The sequence below is a fragment of the Pseudonaja textilis genome, chromosome 1, assembly GCF_049901715.1.
Source record: "Pseudonaja textilis isolate UNSWEBS1 chromosome 1, rPseTex1.2, whole genome shotgun sequence".
Taxonomy (NCBI): Eukaryota; Metazoa; Chordata; class Lepidosauria; order Squamata; family Elapidae; genus Pseudonaja; species Pseudonaja textilis.
In genome coordinates this window covers 308,196,666-308,224,619 of record NC_141990.1, presented here as the reverse complement: position 1 = coordinate 308,224,619, position 27,954 = coordinate 308,196,666, and the positions used below count along the sequence as shown (strand labels likewise).

Sequence of the window (27,954 nt, the reverse complement as noted above, 5' to 3'; positions counted from 1 at the left end):
GTGACTGCTGTCACTTAGGCAATGGAAATTCCAATCTCAATTGTGAATGTAAATCAAGGACTCCCTGTAATCATGACTTAGTTTAATGTGTGAATTGGCCAATTACTCAATTATGATTCAGTGATCAGATCTACATAACTGTTTTAGAAATAATATTAGTGGAGAACTTGATTTAAAACAATTATTTACATTAATTTTAATTAGTTTGACTTAAAAATAAATACATCTAGGTAGAAATGGTTTAAGAAATAATACTGTAAAATCAAAATAAAAGGCAGATACAGATCACCACGTAAGAGATTAATCTAGTTTACAGAACTTTAATAATTTTGTTTATACACTGAAGTGCATATTTGATTAGGATTAAGGAAAATAGATATTTAAAATGCAACAGACAAATACTGTAAAATACTTTTTTCCCCCTCTCTCCCACTCATTGCACTTAATGACAAGCAACAATTTACTATTGATGTCTCAGTTCCAAAATATTTTAACTGGTCAAGCCAAGTTAAGCCAATTCAGAAGAATTTTCCTCAAGTGCTGTTGCATTAAAGATTCAAGAGATACAGACCACAGAACATTCATATTCTCCATAGGTGTCTTCTCCAGCAGAAGTGGTATACTTTTTAAATGGCAAGGTCAGCTTAATAACAGAACAAACTTATGAAGAAAAAGAAAATGGATGCTGTTTTTGCACTTATTAATTAAATGCACACATCAGACTTTTAAAATGTAGCTTATTTCTCCTTGTCTGGAAAAGGAGAGAATACAATAAGGTTGCTGCATGAATCAGCTGAAATACATATTTCAGCCTTATTTCTCAGAGGAGTGAAGAAAAGGCTGACATCCAGATTTGGCTGTGGGAAGAAGAAATACATTTAAGTCTTTCCAAATCCAATCAAGCAGTTAGCTTATGGTTGAGCTTTCAGATAGAAATATTTGCTGCCATTTTTAAGGCAATTTAAGAGCACCCCCCCCCCCATTACAATTTCAGAAAAAAAAATATAAACGTTTCTTTATAGTGCTCGTGCATGGAACATTACTAAAAGCCCCCCAAACCAGCCTAACAAGCTGTGCCGTAAATAGACTGTCAGATGTAAAAAAAATATTCCAATCTGAGTTCCATTGGACAGATATGTGAATCTATGCACTCATGTCCAATCTTAAATTGACAAAGCAGTGAGGTTTTTGTTTTTTTTACTCGTGTACTGCTTCCTAACGAATATGCCATGGTGGAATCTGTATCATGATTCTAATACGGTTTTGTCCCAAGTGTGCTCATAGCCATGTTATTTGAAGATACTGAGAGCTGTAATTCAAGATAGATGAAGGATATCAAATGAGGGAAAACTGTATAAGAATTGTTGCTCTATTTCATTCCAACTAAATTTTTGTGCTCCCTTTTCCCAGCCTTTTTTGGTGATGAAACTGTCATATTTCATATGCACAGGCAATAAATTGATGCCACTGTAAGGAAGGATAAAGCTAGATAAGACTAGCTAGACACTTTCCTATTAAGAAAAATGTTGTGCTCTGTTTAGGTGCACTATAAATCATCTTTAGTAAGCAATTAGTTTCGGAGCAGGTAAATTCTGGTTATGCATCATAATTGTTACAATAAAAACAGATATATTTAACCTAAACTAATCTTTGGCATTTTTTATTGTGAAGTCAATAGGTAACCAGAATAAAGGCTACCCTCGAAATTTTGCCTTTGGTGTCATGCATGTGACACAGCCTACCCCACAAAAGTTGTACGTATCATATGAATCTATGTATATTAAAACTGTCACACAAAGAGTCTTCTATATGAGCTGGAATTTTGACAATGAAAAGTTTCTACCTACATGGATACTTCCTCATATACAGTATATTGTATCTATGAGCCCTTATCCCTATAGAGGTTTGCATCACAAAATTACCATGGAAGTAATGCATCATTAAATAACAACACAGGTTTATTTAATGATGCATTATTTACAAAACATAATTCTGAACAGTTTAAGTAATATTTAATGCTGCATCAATTGACTTCAAGCAAGCATACCTGGAGATCATATATTCCATCATCACAGGACAAACCTGGAAAATAAAATCTCATTTTCAGAGAAGTATTTTAAATGCATATGAAGTTACGCATAGATACTAATTATATTATCTGGAAGCTTTGAATTGAAATAAATATACTTATGCAAACAATATTCTGAATGGACTATTTAGTACTGCTTTCATTTTATATATCCCTAACACATTGTTATTATTTATAATGTAAAAGGTTTCTATACTGATGACAGTGAGGACATACTTGTATAAAGGCATGCCCAAATTGCAGCCAGCAGCTTTTATCGGCAGCTTACAGCAAAATATCTTAGACATCTGTGACAAAATATGCAGATAGTTCTGAAAATTGGATTCCCAAATAATTCTTACAAGATCTCAGATTATAAATTCAGCCAAAGAATTTCTTTCCTTGTTAATTTATCGGCTGACTATCTCATTTCAAATGACTTTGTACCCGTTGTCATGAGAAAATCCACAACAATTTTACTTACGTTCTGGAGTATGCAGTACTTGATCTTGATCACAAGTTTCTGCAACCTGAGAATTCTCTGTGGGGCAAAGAAAACCCTGTTTGACCTCATCTCTTGTGGTCTGCTTCATCTCATCTCCAATTTCTGAAGCTTCTTTAAATTGGCAAACATTCATGTCACTTGAGGATGAGCTCCTGTCACAGTTGGTTGCTTCTGTATCCTGGATTCAGAAGCAAAGATAAAGTTCAAGGATCTTGAAGATATATTATTCTTTAGAACAGATTTCCCCAACCTTTCTAGCTTTGTAGACCAGCAAAGGGGGGGGGGGAAGGTTCCTGTGCGAGTGGCAGGCAAGCACACATGCAGCTCTATTTGCACAAGCGGTTGGGCACATGCACCCGCTATTCGCCCAGTGCGGATGTGCACTCGCTCGCCTGCCACTTCTGCGGCCCGATTCCAAACTGCTTAAGGGCTGGTAGTGGGGCGTGGCCCGGGGGTTGGGGACCTGTTTTAGAATACACAAAAATGACATGGAAGATCTTTTTAAACCAATGACTGGCACTTTTGCAAGGGCATATACTGACCCTTTTCATTTTCATTCAGTTCAGTGATTCAACCAAGATTTCTTTTTTTTTAAAAAAAGATAGTTCAGTTTCACTTTCCTTTCATAGTATTTCATCACACCCACCCCTTTATATGAAAAAAAAAACAAGACAGCCACCACTTCTAAGGTGTTACTTCTCTACACAATAAGCAAGATAACTTTTGACAGAAATGCGCAAGAACTGTTAAGAAAGCAAAAAGAGCTAAAAATTTTCCTGAGAAGTTAATATTTAGAAGTGGTTCAGATAGACATCTCCCTGATCCACTGGAATATAAAAAGCAGGAGGAAGGGCAGCAGCACAATCATTGACTTGTAAGATTTTTATAACCAATCTCAATGAAAATAATTTTGGTCTTCATGTGGAGTTGATTTTCTGGGTCTGCCTAATGGAATCGACACGTTTCCACTGCCAGCAAATTCTGCATTTCCAATTTCTGAACCAACAGAAAACAGCTTTGTGACATCCTGATATGAAAGAAAGACATGCTAAAAAAGGCATACTTACAGTTGCTATTCCCACTATGTCTGTTCTAACACACAGTTCCTCTGTTGCTTGAATGCCACTGGAGAAAATAAACAAAAACACAGAGGTACAGAGGTGAAACTGTATTATCTCCCAGTTACTAAAACATTTTCAACTTGCAAATTCTCAACTTGCATACATTAATATGATGCATAGAAACATCGTAGCATAAAAACAATTATGTTCTCTAATTAGTCAAGCATTCTATTTCTCATTGTGCCCACCAGAGATCAATGGGTAGCCTACAGGTAGGATTACTTGTCAGTTTGGCAATTCGAGTCCCACTGGCTCGCTCCAGGAGTTTGATTCTAAGCAGCTCAAGGTTGACTCAGCTTTCCATCCTCCCGGAGTTGGTAAAATGAGGATCCAGACTGTTGGGGACAATATGCTGATACTGTAAACCGCTTAGAAAGGGCTGTAAAACACTATAAAGCGGTATATAAGTCTAAGTGCTATTGCTATTATGATAATAGCAGTACATTCCCATTCATGTGCCCCAGCTCCTGGCATTCAGAGGATTGTATATTATGTTATAATGAGCATGAATAGCCCCATATCCATTTGAGTTTGAACTGATTTACAAACACCTATCAAACTTCCTCGCTTCAAGGTATTGGAAGAACAATGACAAAACTGAAGTTTAGAGTGTGAATTAAAACAAAGATATCATTAACAGTTCTTCTAACATGAATAGCAATTTCTCGCAGCACATTTGTAAGAATGAATGCACTCTCACCACCTGATAAACCATGGAAATACCAGCTATATGATTAATAAAAATTAGGTTTAACATAATTGCTGGAAGGATTACACATCTGAAACAAGAGGATTTAAAAACTATCAGTTAGATATAGTCAGCAGAAAAATTATAGTCACTGTTTCAGGACAGCTTAAATCTACACTATATTTTTTAATGGACAGTGGAATTAAGAATTTAGTTTGGAGTGCTAAGATGCAGAAAGACGTTTATAGCTTGAAAGAAGACAAAACCATTTGTGCTCAAAAGCCCGAGCATGCTTGTGGTGTGAAATTGAAATGGAGCTCATCTAAAGGCAAAACACCTTAGGGAAGAATGGCTGTATATTGAATGCTTAAGGAATTTTTTTGCTGTGAAAAACCCAATGACTTTCATGCAACCCAAAAGTTATTATTATGCTATTAGACTCTTCTGGATCTCCCCAAAAGGGTTGTTATTCCTGCACCGGCCAAAGCAAAGGGGCAGTTTAGCTGAATACCTTTGTTCAGATGCAGAGTCAAGGTGGTTGGTTCCAGCAGAATCTGAAAATGCTTTAGGATCTGGAATAGGAGGAATGGCTTTGGACGTACTTGATGTGTCTTGCTTTAAAACACAGATCTCTGCACAATTCTGAAGCAAAGCCTTATTGGCAGACCTTGGGGTCCTCCACTGGGAAATCCTGCCAGTTGATTTAGGAGTCCGACCTGTAGGCAATAGATGAGTGAGCAACTGAATATTGTATTATATTAATATGTTATATGTGACAATTTTTGGATTCTGGGCCCCACATCTGCAAAAAATATGGGGGAAAAGGATGCTGAATGCTTGAAGTATGAATGTTGTACATGAATCTGTGTGTGTACGCACACACACAGGATTAAGTCATCCTCAAACCTTTTCTCACATTGTATGTGCTATTAAGACAGGGGTCTTCAAACTTGGCAGCTTTAAGATTTGTGGACTTCAACTCCCAGAATTCCTCCTCCAGTCATGTTAGCTCAGGAATTCTGTGGGTTGAAGTCCACAGGTCTTAAACTTGCCAAGTTGAAGACCCTGGCATTAAGGCAATCTGAAACATTTTAACGGACTATTTGACCAATAGTAAGGCATTCTCCAGCTGTCCCCTCACAACTTTGTGATAGATTAAACTGACTTACCCAAATCAGCTTTGTGGCTGAATGGTGATTTAAACCTTCGTGTAGCCAGACATAGCCTGAACACAAGGGCCAAAATACCACATTGGGATTTTGACTTGTGTGCTGGAGGCTTTTCTTGCCTCCACTGCAGAAGAGCTGCCAGTATTCATGGAGTGGGAGCTTTTCAATGAAAAGCTTCTGTTGTAGGCTTCCCTCTTTCAGGAAAACTCAGCTTCAACAGTTTAGAACTGTTTCTCAAATGTTCTGTGTACTGACGTTAGAAAAGTATTTACAATGTACGTGGACTTGGATGATGTTCCTTTAAACCAAGAACATACAATGAAAAATCAAAAGGAGGAGTGGGCAGCTACAGGAGAAACTGTTTTGAAATAAAGCAATCTTGTTCCTGCTTTAAATTCCTTATTTTAACTTTGATAAGGTAGTCCTCAACTTATGACCAAAACTGAGCCCAAAATTTCCATTACTGAGTTTTGCCCCATTTTGCCAACCTTTCCTGCCACAGTTGTTAAGTGAAATACTGCAGTGGTTAAGCTAGTAACACAGTTATTAACTTCCCCATTGACTTTGCTTCTCAGAAGGTTGCAAAAGGTGATCACATGATCCTGAGACACTGCAACAGTCATACATACATGCCAGTTGCCAAGTAGCTGAATTTTGCTCACATGACCACAGGGGAGGGGTTTGCTGCAACAATTGTGTGGAAAACGGCCATAAATCACTTTTTTCAGTCCCATTCTAACTCCAGTCACTAAATGAATGGTTGTAAGTTGAGGACTACTGTAATTAGCTACCAACTGCTCTTAGGCACACTACTTTCTGGATGTGGGTGTCTGAAGACCCATTGGTTCCCATCACCTAGGAGGTAGAATACTTCATCCATGCCCAAGGCCTTGAAGTGGGTAACCAAAATAATATAAAACAAAATATCAAAAAATGATATAAATTTTATGTATTCGGGAGGTTGTCTTTGAAGATTACTTGGAAGCTACAAATTATATAAAATGTAGCAGGCTACATATTGCTGGATGAGAACCACCATCATCATATAACAGTATTATTGTGGCAGCGCTTGTCGATGAGATTTTGAATACAATCCAAATGTTGTTATCTGTCCCCTCCTTCTGGCCACCTAGCTGCTTCCTCCAACTGAAACCAATTTATCCAATATATACTGTGTGTACTAAGTGGAGGTGCTAAAGATTCCCCACTCCATGTGAGTTTCAGGGAAGGTGAACCCTGGAAGTGATATTTCTTATGGAGTATTTATTTTTTTATGGAATAATTTACCCTGGATGGTATCTTCCTTAATGTTTTTAAGGAAAACTGAAACAGAAAGCTTTTAATCTTTAAGGCTACAGAACAGTGAAGCAAAATGGATTGTTTTGAAGTTTGATGGTGCTGTGGATATGTTGCAAACTACCAGGAACTCTTGCGGAGTCAGCAAGATGTAGCTACTGCAATAACTATCACCATAATACATATGTTCTCGCACAAAGGCAGTGATCTGGACTGACCTGGAAAGGATTTGGCAGGAGACTCAATTCGGAAAAACCCTCCATCAAATATCCGTTCTGCTTCTTTTGGTATTACTTCGCCTGAAGCCTCTGCTGCCAACATTTCTTTTGTCTTGTTCTTCATGGCTGCTTTTACAGCTGCAAAGCGTTTTTTGGCTGCTCTCCTTTCGGCAGACCCCCCTGCTGCTTTGGCTGTCCTTCGAAGGGTGGGCTTTTTCTGGAAATCAAAAGACATCTTGGCAAAGCTGATTATCACCAGCCTTCAAAAATTCAGGGCACAAGGAATAGAATTCTTTATTGGCCAAGTGTGATTGGACACACAAGGAACTTGTCTTGGTGCAAATACTCTCAGTATACATAAAAGAAAGATACATTCATCAAGGATCATAAGATATGACACTTAATGATAGTCATAGGGTACAATAAGCAATCAAATCATACTAGGAAACAGTCAATATAAATCATAAGGATACAAGCGACAAAGTTACAGTCATACAGTCACAAGTGGGAGGAGATGAGTGATAAGGAGTGACGAGAAGTTTAACAGTAATAGTAGTACAGACTTTGTAATAGTTGAACAGTGTTGAAGGAATTATTTGTTTAGCAGAGTGACGGCTTTCGGGAAAACACCAGACCTCTCTAGAGATCCTGCCTATATCATGCAGACACAGCTCCTTCACTCCATCAGAGAGGGAGCGATAGATTCAATGACATCTTAGACATCAGAGTACAATTTTGAGTACAGAATATAGGGCAGTTTCCCTAATCTTGGCAACTTGAAGATGTGTGGACTTCAACTCCCAGAATTCCTTATTCAACCAAAATCTTCAAGTTGCCAACATAGAGAAACACTGGTATAGGGCAGTGGTTCCCAAACTTTTTCGGTCCACTGGCCCCTTGGCACTACAAACTCATCCCCGGTGCCCCCCCGCCCCCACTGAGGGGTGGGATTCAATTTTCTGTGGGTGTGGCCTAATTGGAGGGTGTGGCTTGCTGGTCATGACTGGGTAGGCGTGGCTTGCTGGTCACGTGACTGGGTGGGCATGACCAGGTGACTGGCAAACCAAATACAAGTGGTCCTCACTTAATGACTGGTTATTTAGCAAGTGTTCTAATTTATGACTGGCCTCCCCAGAGCTACTTGACCAGTTTTTGGAGTTTTGACAGCTTTAGATCAGGGGTCTAAATCCCACCCCTGCCTGTGTGTGTGTGAGAGAGGGAGAGAGAGAGGTTGGATCAGATCTCTCTCTCTCTCTCTCCCCCACCAACACCAGAAAGCCACCGTCAGTCAAAATTCGTATTAGTGGTCTCCGGGATTTGAAATTATGAGTTTGGTGGTCCCTGAGATCCAAAAGTTTGGTGACCCCTGATCGAAAGGGATGAGCCTGAGAGAGGGAAAGAGAGAGAGAAAATAAAGAGAAGAGAAAGAAAGAAAAAGGGACAAAGAAAGAGGGGGAATGGAAGGAAGGGACAGAAAGAAAAAGAAATGGGAGGGAAGGAGAAAGATAATGAGATATCTATTCTAGTCCAATCACCTCCTCCAGCAGGGTTAGAAGGGTGTGTGTGTGTGTGTGTGTGTTCTTGTAATTTACCAATACATTTTCATTTTGCCTTCTTCAGAACTGGCACTGTAATACATTGGGGAAAAGTAATTTTTAGGTTGGAGATCTGGTCCAATGGATCCTGTTTAAAGCCTCAACAAAATGTGAGAGCTTCCTGATAGTCTTGGCCATGTCCAAAAGATTTGTCTCTCCCGAGGGATATCTCACCAAAGACAGTATTTCAGGTAGGAAATAAAAGGATTACTTTTACTTAGGGTTGGCAGAGGCTGAGTTCTGACTCAGAACTGCAATATATGAAAGTTAAGATATACCTCCAACAGGACAACCCCTCTGCCAACCCCTCTCCTGACTATTCAGGCAACTACTGGAGAATGATTTATTTATAGGAATAAAAGTAAATAATTAGAAAAAAGCAGTTTTTTTTTCAAAATAAACACTTATTACAATTCCAAAGTTGGAACTGCTTGTCACAGTATATTTAGCCAAACTCTACTTTCTGACTTACAAATATGTCCAGTACTAAACTCTTTAATGATAAACTATGATATGAGATGGCTTCATTTCTAGGAAACATTTAAAGGTCATCCGTCTCAAACTGACTATAATACTGATATATTCAGCACTGAATATTGAATTATTCAGCTCCCTATCAGATTTCACTAACTGTCAAGCTATTCTCAGCAGCTAGCAAAAGTCAGGAACGTCAAGGCAAGCAACTAAAAGATCAGCCATAGGTCTATTTTACCTTCAAAACACTTTAAAATTCACTGGAAATATAAATTACAAGTCAGATCTTAGAAGCTTTGATCAAAATCCCAAACATCAATGTTCCTATTTTTTACAAGAAGCAAACTTTTGGCGCTTACAGCAAAATGAATGAAGGGAGCAAGATTGCATTAAAAAGAAAACCTGGAGCAGACCAAAAGCCAGGAAGTAAAAGTGGGTACCAAAAAGGAAAGTTGAAAAAGGGATGCTTTACTGCACTTAAGGGTCAGCCTGAATATGGGTGGCAATGCAATTAATTAGCCATCAAGATGTGCGAAGTTTTATAAAATACAGTAAGATACATTTCCACTCCAAAGAATTCAATACTGAAGAAACATTAAAATAAGAGGCAAAGGAGGCAGGAAAGCAATATTTGATTATTTCACTCACATATACTCAGTAAAGATAGGCATGGGTTTGTTTACTGCAGATGTCACCTCCTTAAATAAGCTGTGCCTTTCTGAGTTCAAACAGTGCTGGCAGTCTCAGGACAGTATGGATCTACATTAAGGAAGCGCCACTACTTTAATGTCTGGGACTCCACAGACACCATGCCAATTCTGGAAAAGGCAGGAGTCATAAAAAGAAAAAAAAACCTGACCGATGTAGTGAACCTGCCTATGCCCTTTCAAATCACATTTCCCATTTTTAAAATGTGAATTGCTGTGCATCTCTGGTTCTCAGACTTCGTTATAGGAGTTATAGTTCCCAGAAGATGAACAGGTAGCTAAGTTTAGTAAAATTCTGGTCCATGAGAAAATTAATTGTACCTTTATTGTGCAGTTGCCGGTATCACTCAACAAAGTTGCCTTTCAGAAATAGTCTCAGTAATTAAGTGCCAAGCAAAAATCACCCCCTAAAAGCTGAACCAGCAAAGACTCTCATACCTTGGCAGGTTTGTGGGTCTGAGGATCATCCACCATTTGCCACCCATTCACTTCAAGTTTATTCAAGTTCTCAAATTTTTTATTTATGTCTTCTACCTATTTGAGGAAGAGAAAGGTTGAACAAAATTAAAGCAAACCAGGTTACCAAAAAAAAAGAAAGAAAAAAAAAGAAAAAAAATCTTTACATTAAAAAAACAAAGTGTTAAGAAGCATAGTAAGCTTCCTTATTTTCTTAAGAAATAGCTTCACCAAGAAATCAAAAACAAGACACTGTTAGTCATTTCTTAAGAATGTCTTGCAACATTGCTTTGTATCCTGCTGCTTTGGGTGAACAAGAATTTAATATGGATTGCCCAATTTGGTACATGCTGGAGAACTCTAAATTTTATTCTAAGATGCGAGTTTCAAGTTGACATGATGGACAAAAACAAGCTTGAGTTTTGTGTGTGAAAATTAGTATGCTCTCAGCAGCCAAGGGACATGCATGTTCAAGCTGAAAAGTGATATTTCCTTGTGGTGTATTTTCTACAAGTTTCATTTTCCCCAGTTTGGGATATTTCTTGTAATTTCTTCTTTATAATCAACTGCAGAATCTGAATTATCAAATTAGGATTGGTTTACTATTGACTAAACAAAGGTCTGGCCATTAAGTAAAAGTAAGAAGACAAAGAGTCAGCTGAATGCAAACAGAGGTTTAACAGTAAAAAAAAAAAAAAATCTTACCTGAAAGTTTACCATATCCCAGAATCCATCCAGATCTGTGTAGGTTGTCTCTTTCTCTCCACGTCTGAATTCACAATTATCTATCAGCCCTTCAAACTGTTTGAATCTCTCCGCCATCAACAATCTGGTTTGCCCAATGGTTGTACGGACAAGATCTTTTGCTGAAAAAAGTGGTATTTTGTTGGATAAACAGTATATAAATTAAAACTACTGTTATATAGAGGTAGACTTCAATTCATGTAGGTTTGAATGTGATATTCAAGTTAATGCATATTGTAAATTGATTCTAAGTCATATTTACTATGGCCCGAAATTCAGTTAATGCAAAGCTAGCAGGTGTGCAATTGAGACTAGTGCATACAGAGCTGCATTTTTAGATGCTGCTAATCTTTGTGCAAAATGCAGAACAGGAAAAATCCCCCAGAGGAAAACAGTTAATATGCAAGTGAAGAAGTTCACTCTCAACAAATCTGAAGATTTGTTCACACTATATCACACTGTAGAAATTGTGAAGCAAAAAATTATGAATGCAGGCCCTAACATTGATTAAACCATGAAAACTCACTCTACCAGCATATCTATGAAGATTTAACGAAAAAGCAGTTCAGTCTACCCTGCTAAATATGTTTTAGTCAGTGTAAGTTAGCCTTTAGAAATGATTCTTAGATATTTATATATATATATATATATATATATATATATATACACACACACACACACACACACACACACACACACACACACACATTTTCATGGTGGGAGCTGGTGTGCTGGGCTGGTTGGCTGCGCTGCTGCCTCTTGATTGGTTGATGGAGTTGATGTTGGTATAATGGGCTGTATGATGGCCTTGTGAGTTTTGTTGTGGAGATATCCTGGATCTTGTGCTGTAATCTCCTGGGTCGTTTGTTTTGTAGTGATCTTTTTTCCATACAAAACAAACGACCCAGGAGATCACAGCATAAGATCCAGGATATCTCCACAACAAAACTCACAAGGCCATCACACAGCCCATTATACCAACATCAACTCCATCAACTCAAAAAGCACACCAGCCTCCACCACCAGTATTTATAGAGAGACGGCAGCTCCGATCACACACTGCTTGCACTGGCACAAAGCCGAAAGCACCAGCCTGAGGATGGAGAGTGGGACCTCACCGAAATGTTGCCAAGATACTCTTAATCTTACATGGGAAAAGACGCGTACACACCTAGGCCTACATATACATACATATACATATATAATTTTGCTTTTTATGATTTGGTTAACCATAAATTTAAATAAGTAAATTATGTCTATCCCTTACGTGATTAATATACTTACAAAAGTTATGTCTACATTTTTTCCGCATCGTACCGGAACCAATTACTATATTTTCCATAGAAATATCACTTCGAAGGCTCTGAATTTGAATAATGCAATTATTTTGTAGAATTCACGAACCACACTAATCAAAACCTATCTATAAAGATATAGGCTTACCAGAGTCACAGTTAAAACTCAAGCAGTTTATTTTTGACAATAATTTCACACATACTTTTTGTGTTTTCTCTCTTACCCTCCTCTGGAATATCAGTTTCAACAGTTTTATCCCATTCAAGACAAAATGATGTCAGTCTCTCTCTCTGAGATTGAAGAATGTTTCTTTTAAAATAAAAACGAAACAAAAGCACATTCAGACAATTTCTTATTATTTCAATTAATGACCCATTTTTACCCATAAGATCAGAGGTGGTATTCAGCAGGTTCTGAATACTTCTGGAGAACCGATAGTGGAAATTTTGAGTAGTTTGGAGAACCGGCAAATACCACCTCTGACTGGCCCCGCCCCCATCTATTCTCTGCCTCCCGAATCCCAGCTGATTGGCTGGGTCTTCTTTGGTTGCCCTGCACAGGAGAATGGAGCTGGAAAGCAGGTGGAGAGGGAATGGGATGGGATTTTGCAGTATCCTTCCCCTGGAGTAGGGAGAAAATGGAGATTTCCCCTACCACACTCACCAAGCCACACCCACCAAGCTACACACCACACCCATAGAACCAGTAGTAAAAAAATTGAATACCACCACTGCATAAGATACTCAAAGGCACTAATATATAAGGTTATAGTGCTTCAAAACCAATAACAGCAATTAAAAAATATTAATTTAAGTAAAAAAGCAACACATAATACGTAGAATACTTCTATGTTACAATTCTTTGATCTGACAATTGTATTCAACTTTTGCTTCTTTTCCTATTCACACCCTGCTGTAAACAAGAATTGGCAGAATGTGCTGATTCACCTTCATACATGTAATATTTTTTTTTTCAATAATTAGGGTTGAGGTTGCTATTCAGAGCATCGGTGCCTATAGTAGCAGCCTGTGAATTATGGTTTCAATAACAAGAATGGTTTCTAGGCTAGATAGGATTCACTAGCCATTTTACTTCATTGCTTTTCATTCAAGGGAGAGAATAGATAGTAAGGAAAATGCCATTCCTACCATTCTGTCACCTTCTACTTAGATCAGGGATGTCAAATTCCTGGCTCATGGGCTGGATGCATTATGCGCTGGCCATGCCCATGCCCAGTTTAGCAAAGGAGAACAGAGTCCCGATACGTCACGTGACACTGCCATGACGGCGTGAGTTTGATACCCCTGACATAGATGCTATTGTGGGACTGGTATATAATTTTCAGAAATAGGCTTGCTTGGAAAGGTATAGTCTGTGGCACACAATAGCGCATACAATCTAATTTTAAACTCCAATCAATTACAACAGGTAAATGTATCCCTAAAGCAGGTAAAATGGATTGGGCACCATTTCTATTCCACAGTATCCACGGATAGCAAATCTGTTGTTTACTTTAATACAAAGGTATTATCTTCTCTTTGAAGATATTTTAACAAGCATTCTTATTACCCAGGCAGTTTATTAATGTAGATCCCTTTGATCTTATCTACAAACCTGAAATAGGATACATCATGCAGCTTTGTTGTTGGCTCTGATATTTCAGTTGCTAGTAGATCTGGTTGCTGCACACTGCTCTCACCTTCGAACGCAATATTATCCCTCATCTCACTAGGCACCCGTTCTAAAAAAAAAATGATTTTAGACAGAAAAAGTATAGAATCTGTTTTAAATATAGGAAGAATATAATCTGCAGCTAAACAAACTGTAGTTGCTTTTTCAGTAATTATTAATTATATTTAAACCACCATATTAGAAGCAGTATTTTGCATGTTTAAAGTTGCAATGACCAAAAGCTGCATTTTTGCCTTCCTTTTTTTTCCTCCAGTAATAAAAGGAAAAAGGATGAAGAGTAGCTTGTTACCCCAAGTCTGATTATGGTCTTTGGTTTTGTTTTGCTTTGCTTGCTGGTCCTGGAACCTGTCTTATCTAATTGCCAAATTTTAATATTCTCATAGTTTAAAATAAATACAATGATTAAGTCTAAATAGGCTTCAAACAGAAAGGTTGCTCTCCACCAATGGCACTTTAAATAATGTCACATGGCTGATGCACCCTCAATCATACTGCATCCTCCTCCTCTCCATCATCCCGTCCAGAGATCCCTCAAAATATCAATGGGCTTGAATAAAAGCAAAATCTCCATCCTTCATGCATTGCTGCAGGGTCTAAGCTAAGGATATGCCGACAAGGTGCTTTGGACTGAGCGTGAGTATGCTTATCAGAACTAAAATCAAGAACATTTTCCTGGAAGAGTCCAGAGAACAAGGCAACTTGATTAAGGAGGTGCCAACAGATCACTGTTCAGCTGCACCCTTTCCAAAGCACTTTTTTCAGCTTCACTGAAGTGTAGCACACCCCTGCCTGATAGCTACTGTATGTCAGCACTACAAATAAAAGACTGAGGTAGAGGAAAAGGCATCTAGCCTAAAGGCAAATGGGCACCCACAATGGGACTTCTCATCCCCTTTTAAAGTTTTTGTCTCTTAGTAAAAAGTATAGATGTTTTCTTATATACCTCCGTTAATTTCTCCCAATAAATCCAGGGCATGTTGGTATCTTTCAGTGGTTTCCTCTGTGACTTCTGGGTTAGGGGACAACTGCGGATCATAATCTTGTGTTTCTTCTTTGTATGCTTCACTAATAATAATAATAATAACAACAACAACGATAAAAACAGCACTGGAAGTTGCAGATCAAAACTGAACATGCATGGAAAGAAATGTGATTGTAGTGCTCAGAGCAATACCTAAAAAACTTCCACAATATCTGGAAATATGGAGTTTATCAGACTTGGAAGAAAGAATACACACCCCAAACCCCTAATCTACTTGGAATTGCCTATACTCTTAGACAGCGTCTTAATTGTAGATTTCTACCAGTTTTAGACTGTGAATTACCTACACATCGTAATAATGCCATTTGACATGTATGTACATGAAAGGCTCTAATGTTGGGAAAGGTATAAAGAAAGAGGAAACCCAGCAGAAGATGGGTGGATTCAGATACTAGGGTGATCTGGGGTGGGAGTGGGGGACTGTTGGGAAAATTGAAAGAACAGGTTAGAAATAGATCATCATGGAAAAAGCATATTTATGTGGTTGATGGTATTGAAAACAACTTAATGACACATAATGAAATCAACGTTATGGTCCTATTTTTGTATGCCTACTTGAATTCAAAGTTTTCTCCTTGTAGCAGAGTGCATAGCTTAATTACAGGTATACTCCCAAAATTATCTTAAATATCTGAGAGATCAATACTGTTTAGATTTGGTATCTCCCTTTGAAAGGGACCTCATATATCAGAGAGCTTTCAATAGAAAACCACCATAAATAGCCAGAAGCAATCAATTCATACACTCTCTTGTAAAGTTGAGGCATTTTAAGAGGAAACTAATTGCAACAGGAATAAGGTCTGGATTATCTCCCTTAGTGCTTCCTTTTTGAGCTTGAACTTGAAGCAGCATTAAGGGGAAAAATCAACATAGTTTGAACAGATTCATAAAATACTTTATAAGAAAGTCTGAAGTAGGATGTCCTTACTTGGTTGTTTCCGAGGGGCTCCAGGAAAGATTGGGTGATAAGAACATATTTGCCCTGGAAGGGGTCATTGGTTTCGCTTTGTAGGTGGTCAAGCCTTTGGGAGGTTGAAAGACAAAATTCTGAGGGGCAAATGAGCGGTTTCTTTTGGGGAGTGCTGACATGTTTTTTTTGTCAAGAACGTCCTTCTGTTCACTGATTTCAGCAGGTTGGAGTTTCATCTCTTTCTCTTGTTCCACTGGAATATCTTGATTTGTATTGTGCACTACCTGCTAAAACACAGTGATTTCTTTATAATTTAAACACACACATATATATAGTTTTCCCCCCTGGAAAATATTAGTAGGTAACATTCCAATTTCATTTGCCTCTAGCTCATATTTGAGAATCTGATGCATTTTAAAATTACTAATTTAAAAAACACAAACAACGGGGGAATATTTCCATCATGATTTGCCTGAATATAAGCTTGAACCCAGATGACCTGAATCAGCAAAACTTCACTATTTCAGTTTAGGCAAGTCACAGTTTTGATTTCTGAGCTGCCATTATGGATAATAGCAGCATACTACCTATGGTACTATGATATAAATGAAAAAAATTATACTATGAAAAAAACAAACTTACTGTTGTCCTTTCCTTTATTATCTCTTTCTGCTGCTTTCCTTTAATTGTAACTCTTTTGGGGGGCAGATTACCTAAAACAGAACAGACTGAACATTATTCCATTTTTTTTGTCACAAGGAACTCAAAATAACAACAGAAAGCAATAGAAGATAATTATTTTATAGAAATAGAGACAAAAACACAAGTGTAATAAAAATCAGAATTCAACTTAAGAAAGTCCACAGTAAAATTATCAAGGTGTCACCACCCAGATTTGCACTTAATAGATCAGTGAGATCATGCCCAATTATAAATTGGATAGAGGACCATCAAAAATACACAAACTGAAAGCAAAACTGGGAAATTGAAATAACATCCCAGAAGTAGGCAATGACAAACTAAGGAAATTGCAATGGCTGTGCTCATGTGTCACTAGAATTCGAACCTGGTCAAGGAAATGTTTACCTTTAGATGCCCATGTAAAAGCACTTTACTACAATTTCACCCACCTGAAATTATAGTTGGTTGTGATGCTTGCGGTATTCTGGACTTAGCTGCCACTGTTGCTCTTGTCATTCTTTCATGTGTGATTCTTGAGGTGGCGGACTGCATCTCTGAAAAATGAGAAAGCTGATCAATCACTAAAATCTTAAATGTTCTGTGTATAAGGCAAGGATAGGTATCTTTTTTTTTTTTACACGACAAAAATTAAACAAAGTTGATTGGACCATGTTATGCAATTTTCCAGGACTGGGATTTTCTAGTTATTTTGGTACTAAAACTACTGCAGAACTCAACACTATAGTATCATGTATTTCCTGCTCCACAGTGGTGTGAAACTGCAGTACCAACTTCTGGTTATTCCCTCACCAAAATTCACAAGAGCCATCGGAGCCCTTTTAAAATAAGGACAAAGAACTCATACCTTTATTCTCTTGTTTGGAAGGTTTGTCTATGTAGATCTGCTTCTGTTCTTGCTGAGCTATCTGCTGATTGCGGCCCTTATTGGTGTAGCTGGATGCAACCTAAAAAGAGAAATATAAATGTAAAAGCACATCTCTTTTTTAAATAAGAAAGCAATCACATTGTGTTATTCATTTAATTCCAGCCAATAAGTAGATGTTGATTAGCTGTTACTCCATCAGTGACCTGTTTTTGATCCAGCCTTTAAACCTCTATTTAGGCACCTGGTGTGTGTGTTAAATCTTTACCATCGAACATTAAAAAAAAAATTGCTTCAGTAAGCACAAGAAGCATTTTAAAATACGTCCCTCCCGGGCTTTGTTTTTGGTGGCAAGGGCTTCTTGCAAAGACCAGAGCCTAGAGGGCATGCTCATCCTGCTATCCCTCTGGTCTCACCGCTCTGCTTTTGGTGCACCAGGAGCAGGCAAAAAAACTGTGGCAGAAAGGCTGGAGAGGAGACAACTTGCTAGGTCTTCTCAAGGCCCAGTGTCTGTGGAGAAGCAGCCATGGAGGGGGGAAATAGGCAGAGAAAATATTGCAGTGTGGTTGTTTGTAAGGGTGAATGACTGCCGTGATTCTGCAACATTTGGGACTGTGTCATAAATATTTGGAGGAGGGAGGGTTATGTCGTAACATCAAATGGTCGATAAGTGAACTGTCGCAACTTAAGGATCACCTGTAACATGCAAATAGTATATGATCAAAACAAACATGTAACACAAACCGATGATAGCTGTGGCTTCCTTGGTTCTGGCAATTGTTTTGCTTTCGACCTTGTAACTCGCGTGACAACTGGAGCTTCCTAGGAACAATCCAGAAATAAGAATGAGCAAATTCCAATCTCCATATTATATGTGTATCTTTTAGTTAAAAAAAAGTTTTTTGAATAATCTAGAAGCATTTAGGAATTCTCATGCAACTTTTTAAATGTCTTATTTTCCTCCTGGTTATTTATTTTCTTAATCACCATTACTTGACTACCTATTGATATTTTAATATGTGCCTTTTAGGAGTTCTCCAAAAACAATTTATAAAAATGTTCAAATAAAATATTTAAAGTAAATATAAAGGAAACTGAAAAACTCTATGTTCACATAAACTGCTCAATTATCTCATTTCAACAGAATTTTCCACACTTTTATATAATAAACATTGCCTCCTTTCATGTATTGGTAATTAGTTTTATTTTATCTTTTCTTTCAAATATTTTGTGTAGCCTACATGTACACCTTGGCATTTTTCTCATAAAAGTCCCTACAGTTTGCATATGTATGCACTACTGGCTCAATATCATGGAACTAAATTCATGGTCAAATGCAATTTCAATTATATTTGTCTTCTCCAATGGTTTAAATCTAAAGTAACAGAACATAAAGTATAATCTAATGCTACAAAATACCATGCAATGTAAAATTAAATAAGATGAGCTTTAAGAGTTTCACCAAATCATGTCAACAGCTGTGAAATACTGTACAGAATAAAATAATCATGCAACAACTCAATGAAACTTTGATTATTTAAACCAGAGAAGCCATCTAAAACAGAATATGTAGACTTTTCCCTTGTAGGTTCTTCAATGAAGACCCAGTGGGTTAATCATATAGAAACTGCTTTTTCCTAGCCTGATCATGTAACTAGAGCAGACCAAGTTTCTATTGCTTTGATGAAACACATTCTACCTATTTGGAAGTGATTGGAAAAAAGCTTGTTTGTGAGCCAACCACGTGCTTATCTTATCATTCATTCACTTGAAAATTGGAAACTTATTCATAGTTCCTCTTGAATTTAAATCAGGCAATCTGACAAGGAATCAATTTAAAGACTTTGCCTTTCCTGGGAATATTCTGATGAGCATTATGGCATCCCACATAACAACAAGATCATAATCTGGTTATTGCAAATAGATCTTATATTCATGTAACCTTTTCTTCTTACTTTATACACAAATCTCCTTTCTGATCCATAGAAGCTATTATTATCCATTAAATTACAGTTAGCCTTGGACTTATTACAATTGGGACTGGAATCTCAGTTGTTGAGCAAAGCTGTCATTAAGCAAGATGCCTGTGGTACTGCTTACTCAATGACTGTGCAATCCCAGTTCTCCAAGTTGCAATCTTTAAGTGATCTTGTGGATTGTGGTAAAAGAGATCCCTGCTGAAGAACAGGCAGGTCACCATCATGTAGAGAGCGGATCTCATATATCGGGCTGGCGAAATGAAATGGGGGTCACAGAAACCTCTTCATTCTTCCAACCCAGGGCATGATTCTATACAGACTGAAAAAGTTCATCTTGAAATCAATGGAGTATTTGCAGCATGGGGCATTTACATCCATTCCCCAAATACAAGAGGACTCCCTCTGGTTCCCGGGGGCTGGCTGCAAATGCCTTGTGCTGCAAATACTCAATGCTAACATCCTGCTACTATTTCAGGACAGGTCCTTTTCAGCCAGCCCCGAGAAACCAGAGGAAGTCTTCCTGGCAGGCAGCAGAAGTTTGCATCCTTCCTTGTTGGCTTCTCAATTGACTTTCTAGGGAAGCCAGTGGGGAAGATTGCGAACAGTGATCACATGATCGCAGTGTGCTTGTCAACCTACTGTAAATGCAAATGGGTTGCCACGTTTCCAAATTGCAATTATATGAACACGGAGGCCCCACAACAACCATAACTTCAGGCATGGGTTGTAAGTCCTGTTCATAATTTTGAACAGCCACTGAACAAATTAGTCATTAAGCATGGACTACCTATAAAAACCAGAAACATGCTTCTAATCTAGTTTCCAGTACTAAATATGGACACACAGAAAATGAAAAAACCTGAAGTACTTAAGAAGTTCAGAGAACTTAATGAAGTTCGACTCATGCTTCATTAACCCAACATGTGAATTAGCTGTTTTAAAGGAATGCAAAGATGCATTGGAACTAAGCTTAAATATTACGTTATTCTCACTTTCTCTTTTGATTTCTTCAATACTGGAATCTGTGATGCTTTTGAAAGAAAACCCGGGAGGTCTGGTTTGAATTGTCCACATTTAAAAGTAGGCTTGTCTTTCTGATCCTTCAACCTGCGAAGTTCTTTTTCCGCCTTATAGCGCTGAAGCATGTCCATGCGCTCTTGTTCACGAGTCTTGGCTGCAGCATCTAAAATTTAACATATGCAAATTGAAATCCCATATAAATGTGTGACATCAAAATTAAAACATATCTTGAGTAGCTAGAACAGTAGATGCAAATCAAAAAGATGTAAAAACAATGTCTTACAATTAGATACACAAAAAGATCTATATTGGCAACGATATATGTGAAAAATATCTAGCCAATTTAGGTGATTGCAAGTTGAATAGCAAACAGTATCTGAAAAACACAAGAACATTTCCGGCTACTTTAATAATAGCATGATATCTGGAACACAAGAAATAATAGTCCCAGTCTACGTTGCTCAGGTCAAATGCCAAATCATGTTCTGAGCATTTTAACAACACTTACATGAAGAAGTTTCTCCAGAAAATTTCAAACAAAGTGAGTTTGATGAGAAACATGTAAGAGCTTGGATATTCAGCATAGAAGAATAAAATATTAAACTTAAACATAGCAGATCTCAATTGTCCTGGGGACAAAAATAGAATAAAATGTGAAAAATCATTCTATATGTTAGACACATAATGTAATAATTATTTCAAGAGGGGATGGCTTTGTGATAAATATTTAAATAACAAACTGTTAAAGATGCCACAACTTTGCAAATTCTGCACTCAATGGCACATAAATTCTTTCCAAATTTACAACCATGTTAACTGTTGATTTTAAAACATTACAAAAACTAATAAATTTAATTCAAGTGTAGGCTAAAATCAAAAGAGATTTTAAAAGTACAGAAAGTCCCCAGGCTATGAACTTCTGGCTTATGAACAATCCCTAGATATGAATTGGCTGCCTGCAAACATAGTGGACAGCTGCCTGGCAGTGAGATTCGACTCAAAAAGAGAAAGCCAAGTGCATGCTGGCAAGAACAGTCCCAGTACTACAGGTAGGGAAGCCAGGCATTTCTCCTGCACACAGTTGTAGGTACTACAGGTGAGGAGGCTCTGGCATCTCTCTTTCTCGTGCACATGACTGGCAAGTAGTGTCTCAATGGTGCAGGTAGGGAGACTATGGCTGAACAGTACAGCACCACCTATTTCTCCAACACAGCATTTTGAAGCAGAATGGAACAACTTGCCGTACCACAGCCAACTCACCATAGCCAACTTACCACAGAATAACTTGCCATGCAGCAACTCATTGTGGGACAATTCAATTATTTGAAATATTTTTTAAAATATTTCAATTTTTGTCATTTCATTTTGTCCTTCCTTTGCCATCCTTTCTTAAATAATTGTATTCCACTATTTCTTAGGTATTAGTGCACCTCTTGTCCATGGTGAGTTTAGCTGCGGCAAGGTGGCCAGGTACAGTTCCCTGTGGCAAGTTGTCATACTCTTTCAAAGAGCGTTTTTGCATGTCTCCCCATTTGCAAACACCTGCAATCCCCACCCCACTCAGGTCTGTGCACACTCTCATCTGTTTTCAGCAGTTCATAGTAAGACAAACATTAACAGATTAACAGAGTTGGAAGGGATCTTGTAGGTTATCTAGTCCAACCTACCGCTCAAGCTGGAGACCCTACACCATTTCTGACAGATGGCAGTCCAGTCTCTTCTTGAAAGCTTCCAGTGATGAAAACCCCACAACTTCTGAGGGCAAGCTGTTCTATTGGTTGATTGCTCTCACTGTCAGAAAATTTCTCCATATTTCCAGGTTGAATCTCTCCTTGTTCAGTTTCCATCCATTATTCTTTGTCCGGCTTTCAAGTACTTTGGAAAATAGCTTGACCTTCTCGTCTCTGTGGCAGCCCCTCAAGTATTGGAAGACTGCTATCATGTCTCCTCTGGTCCTTCTGTTCACCAGACTTGCCATGCCCAGTTTCTGAAACCGTTCATCGTGTTTTAGCCTCCAGTCCCCTAATCATTTTCTCTGCACTCTTTCTAGAGCCTCAACATCTTTTTTATAGTGCGGTGACCAAAACTGGATGCAATACTCTAGGTGTGGTCTTACTAAGGCTTTAGAGTGGTATAGTGGCTTGTAATCATTTCATATTGTAACAGTTTAGGTACAAATTCAGCTTGAGGACACTTAGAAATGAGACTTGTTTTTAATTTGGGAACTTGTATTTTAAAAGATAACAAAATAACTTAGTAAATCTAGGAAAGACAACAAAGATAAAGACTGAAAACAACTATTGGTTAATACTTAAAAAGCTTTTTACTTACTTGGTTTTGGCAGACTTCCTTTGTGTTTTTCACCCAGCTGAGAAGTAGCTTTGTCTCTTGATGGCTGTGTATTCACATCAACTAGTCCAAATTGCCTGCCCTTATTAAATTCCTTGTATCTATTCTCTTTTTGAATTGTAGACTTTCGGCGAACAAGTTTTGTCTTGAGTATATCTATGCTCAGATCTTTTTTGTACCGAGTGGAAAAATTAGTAGCCATCTTAATCTAGATAAGGGCAAGAAGCATTTTGCATTACAGATCTTTGCTGTGCCATCTTAAATTTTTACTGACAAGCAACTTATTTCTATGCATATTGGTAAAATTATGTGGGTAACAAATAACAAAATGTACCACTGTCATACCCCAAGCAGTGTAACTTTTTTCACAGGCTAATTACTACATTTTTTATAATTTTAATTACTATTTTCTACCTCAAACAATCTAGAATAGGGCAACCAGAAAACCAGCAGTTACATCATACATGAATGCTTTATACAGGTAGTTTTTATACATGTCTGTGGGCTCTTTGGTGCTCTATGAACCTGGGTTGTGTTTGATCTTGGAGGGCTGGGGTGGGCGTGGCCAGCATAAGTCATGGGGGGCACGCCTGTGGTGGCCTAGTGCTCTGCCAGCGAAAGCGGGCTCCCGAGCTCCATTTTCAGCTGTGACTACCTCCTACAACCCTCTGCCAATGAAAATGGAGCTGGGGGGGCACATGCAGCCCTCACAAGCTCCATTTTTGGCTGGGACAGTCTCCTGCAACCCTCTGCCAACGAAAATGGAGCTCGTGAGGGCTGCATGCAGGCCCATTTTCACTGACAGAGGCAGTGCAGGCCGGTCCTTCGCTGTTTCCAGGGCAGCCCTGTGGGCAAGATCTAAACACTCTGTGGCCCGGATTCGGCCTGACATGGGGCATCAAACATTTCAGAAAGCACACAAATGGGAGAAATTAGCATGTAGGCATACTTTCATCAAGAAACTATTTTTTTTCTGCATGATGGCCTATCACAGCATGCCCAACCCACCAGTCTCAGATACAAATTTCCAATAAACTGCATAGCAGGGTGCAAAATAGCCCAAGAAAGTAGACAAAAATATGATATGGCTTCATGATCACAGTTGTGCACCTCAGACTAAATAAATATCAGTGCACCACAGGGGTGGGATTCAACCAGCGATACTACCGGGATTCAACCAGCGATACTACTTTGGTGATTACTTTTGCGCGCATGGGCGCCCGATGCACACACATGTACAGTAACCTTAGGCTGTGCTGCCCGGACAGCTAAGCTCTGTGTGTGCGTGCGCAGCATTTGAAAAGCCACTTATTTACTGCTTTTTCAACCACAGCTGTGCCGCGCAAAGCAGTTGAGGTTGAAAAAGCAGGAAATAAAGGACAGGTAAGAACCCGGGCGGTGGGCTAAACAGCAGCAGACACAGAACCGGTTCGGTGTCTGCTGCTCTTCAGAGCTACCGGTTCTATAGAACTGGGCAGAACTGGTAGCATCCCACTCCTGGTGCACCATGTAAAACTTTAAGAGGCATTTAGAAGAGACGAATACATCAGAGCACATTGAAAGGCTGACAACCACAGTCAAGACTATTTCCCAGAGACATGCTGGAAAAAGGAAAACTCAACTGCAAACCAAACTACTCAAACTAAATTCCAGAATCAAAAAAGCACAGGAGCATGAATGAGTGGTCAACGTGTTCAGCTGTCCACCATCTACTGCAGAATAGGAGAGAGGCCTCAATTTCCACACGAATGATGCTAATCAACTTGAAGTCTTTACAAGAAGCTTTTAAAACCCAGGACTTCTCAGAGACTCAAGAAAGCAAAACTATCATACCACAGATCAGAAGAAAACAGGAACAGAACCTACTCAAAGCAGAGGACAGAGCAGCCCCAAAAAGCCTAGAGGAGGACCATTTGATCATCATCCTTCCAGCAGACAAAGGCCAAACCACAATTAGCACGATCAGAACACAATATATATGAAAAGACAAAGAATTACTGAAAGACAAAGAAACCTATATCTTATAGAAACTGGACCATTGGATCGAAAGAAGTCTTAGTGACCTTACGAGGAAAGGTCAAATTGCTAAAGAACAGTGTCAGATGAAAAGCAGTGGACCCATCCTCCATGCTTTTATGGATATCCCCAAAACACACCCTAAAGCATCTTCCAGAGCCTTCCTGGAACCAGTGGTGACCATTTTATCCATGACTTTTTGCATAAAATACTGTCGCTATTCTTACATTTAAAAAAAGTAAAGGCTCAAGATCTAGCAATCTATAGAACTGAATATAAACAGTCTTTGCTTTTTAACATTTTGTCCTACTGCAGAGCAAATGCAAAATGCATGACTCAAACATCAGAAGAATATAATGGCTGCACTGGAACTACAGTTTATCTAGCTGAGCATCTTGCCTCTCAGAGCAAAGCAGAAGAACCACAAAAGTGATCCACAGCAACTTATGGTCAAAATTGGGAGCATCCTATCAAATTCTGTACCTGTCAATAGTGGTGTCCCCCAAGGCAGTGTTCTAGGACCAACTCTCTTCATACTCTACATAAATGACCTCTGTGATCATATTAAGAGCAACTGCGTTCTTTTCGCTGATGATGTAAAGCTGTTCAATACCACAGACAATACTGCTACCCTTCAAAAAGATCTTGACTGTGTATCAGAATGGTCAAACAAATGGCAACTTCAAATCTCAACAAATAAATGCTCTGTCTTACATATTGGCAAAAAAAATCCGAAAATAAAATACAAGCTGAATAGTCAAGATCTTGTTGATGATCCAAGCTCTGTAAAGGACCTTGGAATACTCACCTCTAATGATCTAAGTGCTAGAGCCCACTGCAACTATATAGCCAAAAAGGCATTAAGAGTTGTTAACCTAATCTTACGTAGCTTTTTCTCTGGTAATATCACACTACTAACTAGAGCATACAAAACATTTGCTAGACCAATACTCGAATACAGCTCATCAGTCTGGAACCCACATTACGTATCTGATATTAGCACAATTGAGAAAGTCCAGAAATATTTCACAAGAAGAGTTCTCCACTCCTCTACTCGTTGTAGAATACCTTATGGCACCAGACTTGAAATTCTAGAACTAGAAAACCTGGAATTACACCGTCTTCGGTCTGATTTAAGCATGGTATATAAAATCATACATTGCAATGTCCTACCTGTCAATGAATACTTCAGCTTCAACCATAACAACACAAGAGCACACAACAGATACAAACTCAAGGTTAACCGCACCAAACTTGATTGCAGGAAATACGACTTTAGCAACAGAGTGGTCAATGTCTGGAATACTCTACCCGACTCTGTAGTTTCTTCCCCAAACCCCAAAAACTTTAACCTTAGACTGTCTACTATTGACCTCACCCCTTTCCTAAGAGGTCTGTAGGGGGCGTGCATAAGCGCACCAACGTGCCTACCGTCCCTGTCCTATTGTTTCTTTTATTTTTCTTATATGTACCCATTTCATGTATTCATAACTATGTATACACTTATACTTATTATCTTGTAAACAATTGACAAATAAATAAAATAAATAAAAAAATAAAAAAAATAAACTTATGTTCAGTGATAAACTGCTTTCAGTCCTGGAATTTCTTTATAGTCTGTAGATAGGGCAATTCTACCTCCATTAGTATAGCTGGGATGGGACTACAGACATACACAATTCCCTAGCAAATTCCTACTTTTCAGCTTAAATGGTGAAAATGGTGTTAAATACCTTACTTTTCCAGCAGAATGGCATTTACTCTACTTCTTGAAGCCCTTCTATTAGTTTTGGGAAATTTGATATTCTTCCTCACGTATTTGTGAAAGGCTTAAAACAAAGGCAGTCTTACAGAATATATTGTAATTCAACCCCAGCATAGCTGCTAAGGTTTCTTAATTCTTTATTTATGCTTTATGGTAACAAAATAGCAACAAAGAGGCATCAATGCTAACTAAACCTTTTATTTTATTAAATATTTGATTAAATATGTTTGTGGCCCATCTTGTTGCAATCAATCAATGCCAATTTCAGCAAGGTTGAAATTATTTTTATCTTGCCATTGTTCTGTATAAATACTGCCAGGCAACAAATCAACATTAATACTTTTCTCTTCCTAGTTTCCCCACAACTCCTCTGTAAGATGGGTTGAGGGAGTGACTGGCTTGGAAGTAAACTCAGTCTAAGGCAATACCGGCACTGTCTTCTGATTTGTAGCTTGATGCCTTAAAAAGAACTCAAGAGAAGAGCAGCAAAGATGATTAAAGGACTGGAAGCTTAAAAACCCGCTGGGTTTTTCTACTAATTTATCATTTGATTATTCTTTTATTAATTTTATTTCTTTATATATGAGCTTTTTTAGATTCCTGTAAGCTGCCTTGAGTCGCCATGTGCAATAAGGCAGCAATATAAATTTCCTAAAGTAAAATAAATAAAACCACATGGTTGCAGGAACTGGAAACGTTTTGTCTACTGAAAGGGACTAAGGGTGCCTTCATTACAGTGTCCCAACATGTGACAGCTGCCACAAAGAAGAGGGGAATCAACCTATTTTCCAAAACATTAGAAAGCAGACAAGAAACAAAGGATGGAAACTAAACTAGGATAAGGAAAAACAATAAACCGTCCGAACGGCTGGCCTTTATTAGTTGTGGGTGCTCCATCGCTGGGGGCTTTTAAAAAGAGATTTGGACGGTCAACTTGGCTCAAATAGTACAGGGTCTCCTACCTGAGTAGGGGATCGAACTAGAAGACCTCTAAGGTCCCTTCCAACTCTGTCGTTCTGTTCTGTTCAAACTACCAGGGCAAATGTCTGCTTCGAAATGCATACAGCTAGATCCAGAAGACTTGGGTCTTCCTATGCCCCCGACTCCAAAGCCCCGTCCCCACGTTCCCTCCTCAACCACCTAACCCCAACCCACACCCATTCCTGAAGGACATCGCCATACCTCACGGTCAAACGCAACGTTCGCCCTCAGCTAGATCCACGCGCGAGCTCGAACTGCTGACCGATCGAGCAGGCTTGGTCAGAGCTCAGATTCAAATT

The 27,954-nt window shown here is 38.5% G+C and overlaps 1 protein-coding gene across 2 annotated transcripts; it reads right to left on the bottom strand.

Moving 5' to 3' along the window:
* Positions 1-304: 304 nt before the first annotated feature.
* DLGAP5 (DLG associated protein 5) lies at positions 305-27,954 on the bottom strand. 2 transcript variants are annotated; one of them, XM_026698702.2, is made up of 19 exons: positions 27,857-27,954; positions 22,876-23,101; positions 20,517-20,707; positions 18,290-18,367; positions 17,528-17,627; positions 17,112-17,216; positions 16,624-16,694; positions 16,000-16,268; positions 14,973-15,094; positions 13,952-14,078; positions 12,561-12,646; positions 11,003-11,163; positions 10,280-10,375; positions 7,066-7,282; positions 4,894-5,098; positions 3,641-3,698; positions 2,553-2,751; positions 2,048-2,082; positions 305-857 (listed from the first exon to the last, which is right to left on the bottom strand). In XM_026698702.2, exons 2-19 carry the CDS (start codon positions 23,093-23,095, stop codon positions 738-740), a joined length of 2,460 nt encoding a protein of 819 aa, XP_026554487.2. In that variant the 5' UTR covers positions 23,096-23,101; positions 27,857-27,954; the 3' UTR covers positions 305-737. The 2 variants fall into 2 exon arrangements, with proteins under 2 accessions (XP_026554487.2, XP_026554488.2); XM_026698703.2 differs by having other exon boundaries at positions 16,000-16,265; positions 27,857-27,943.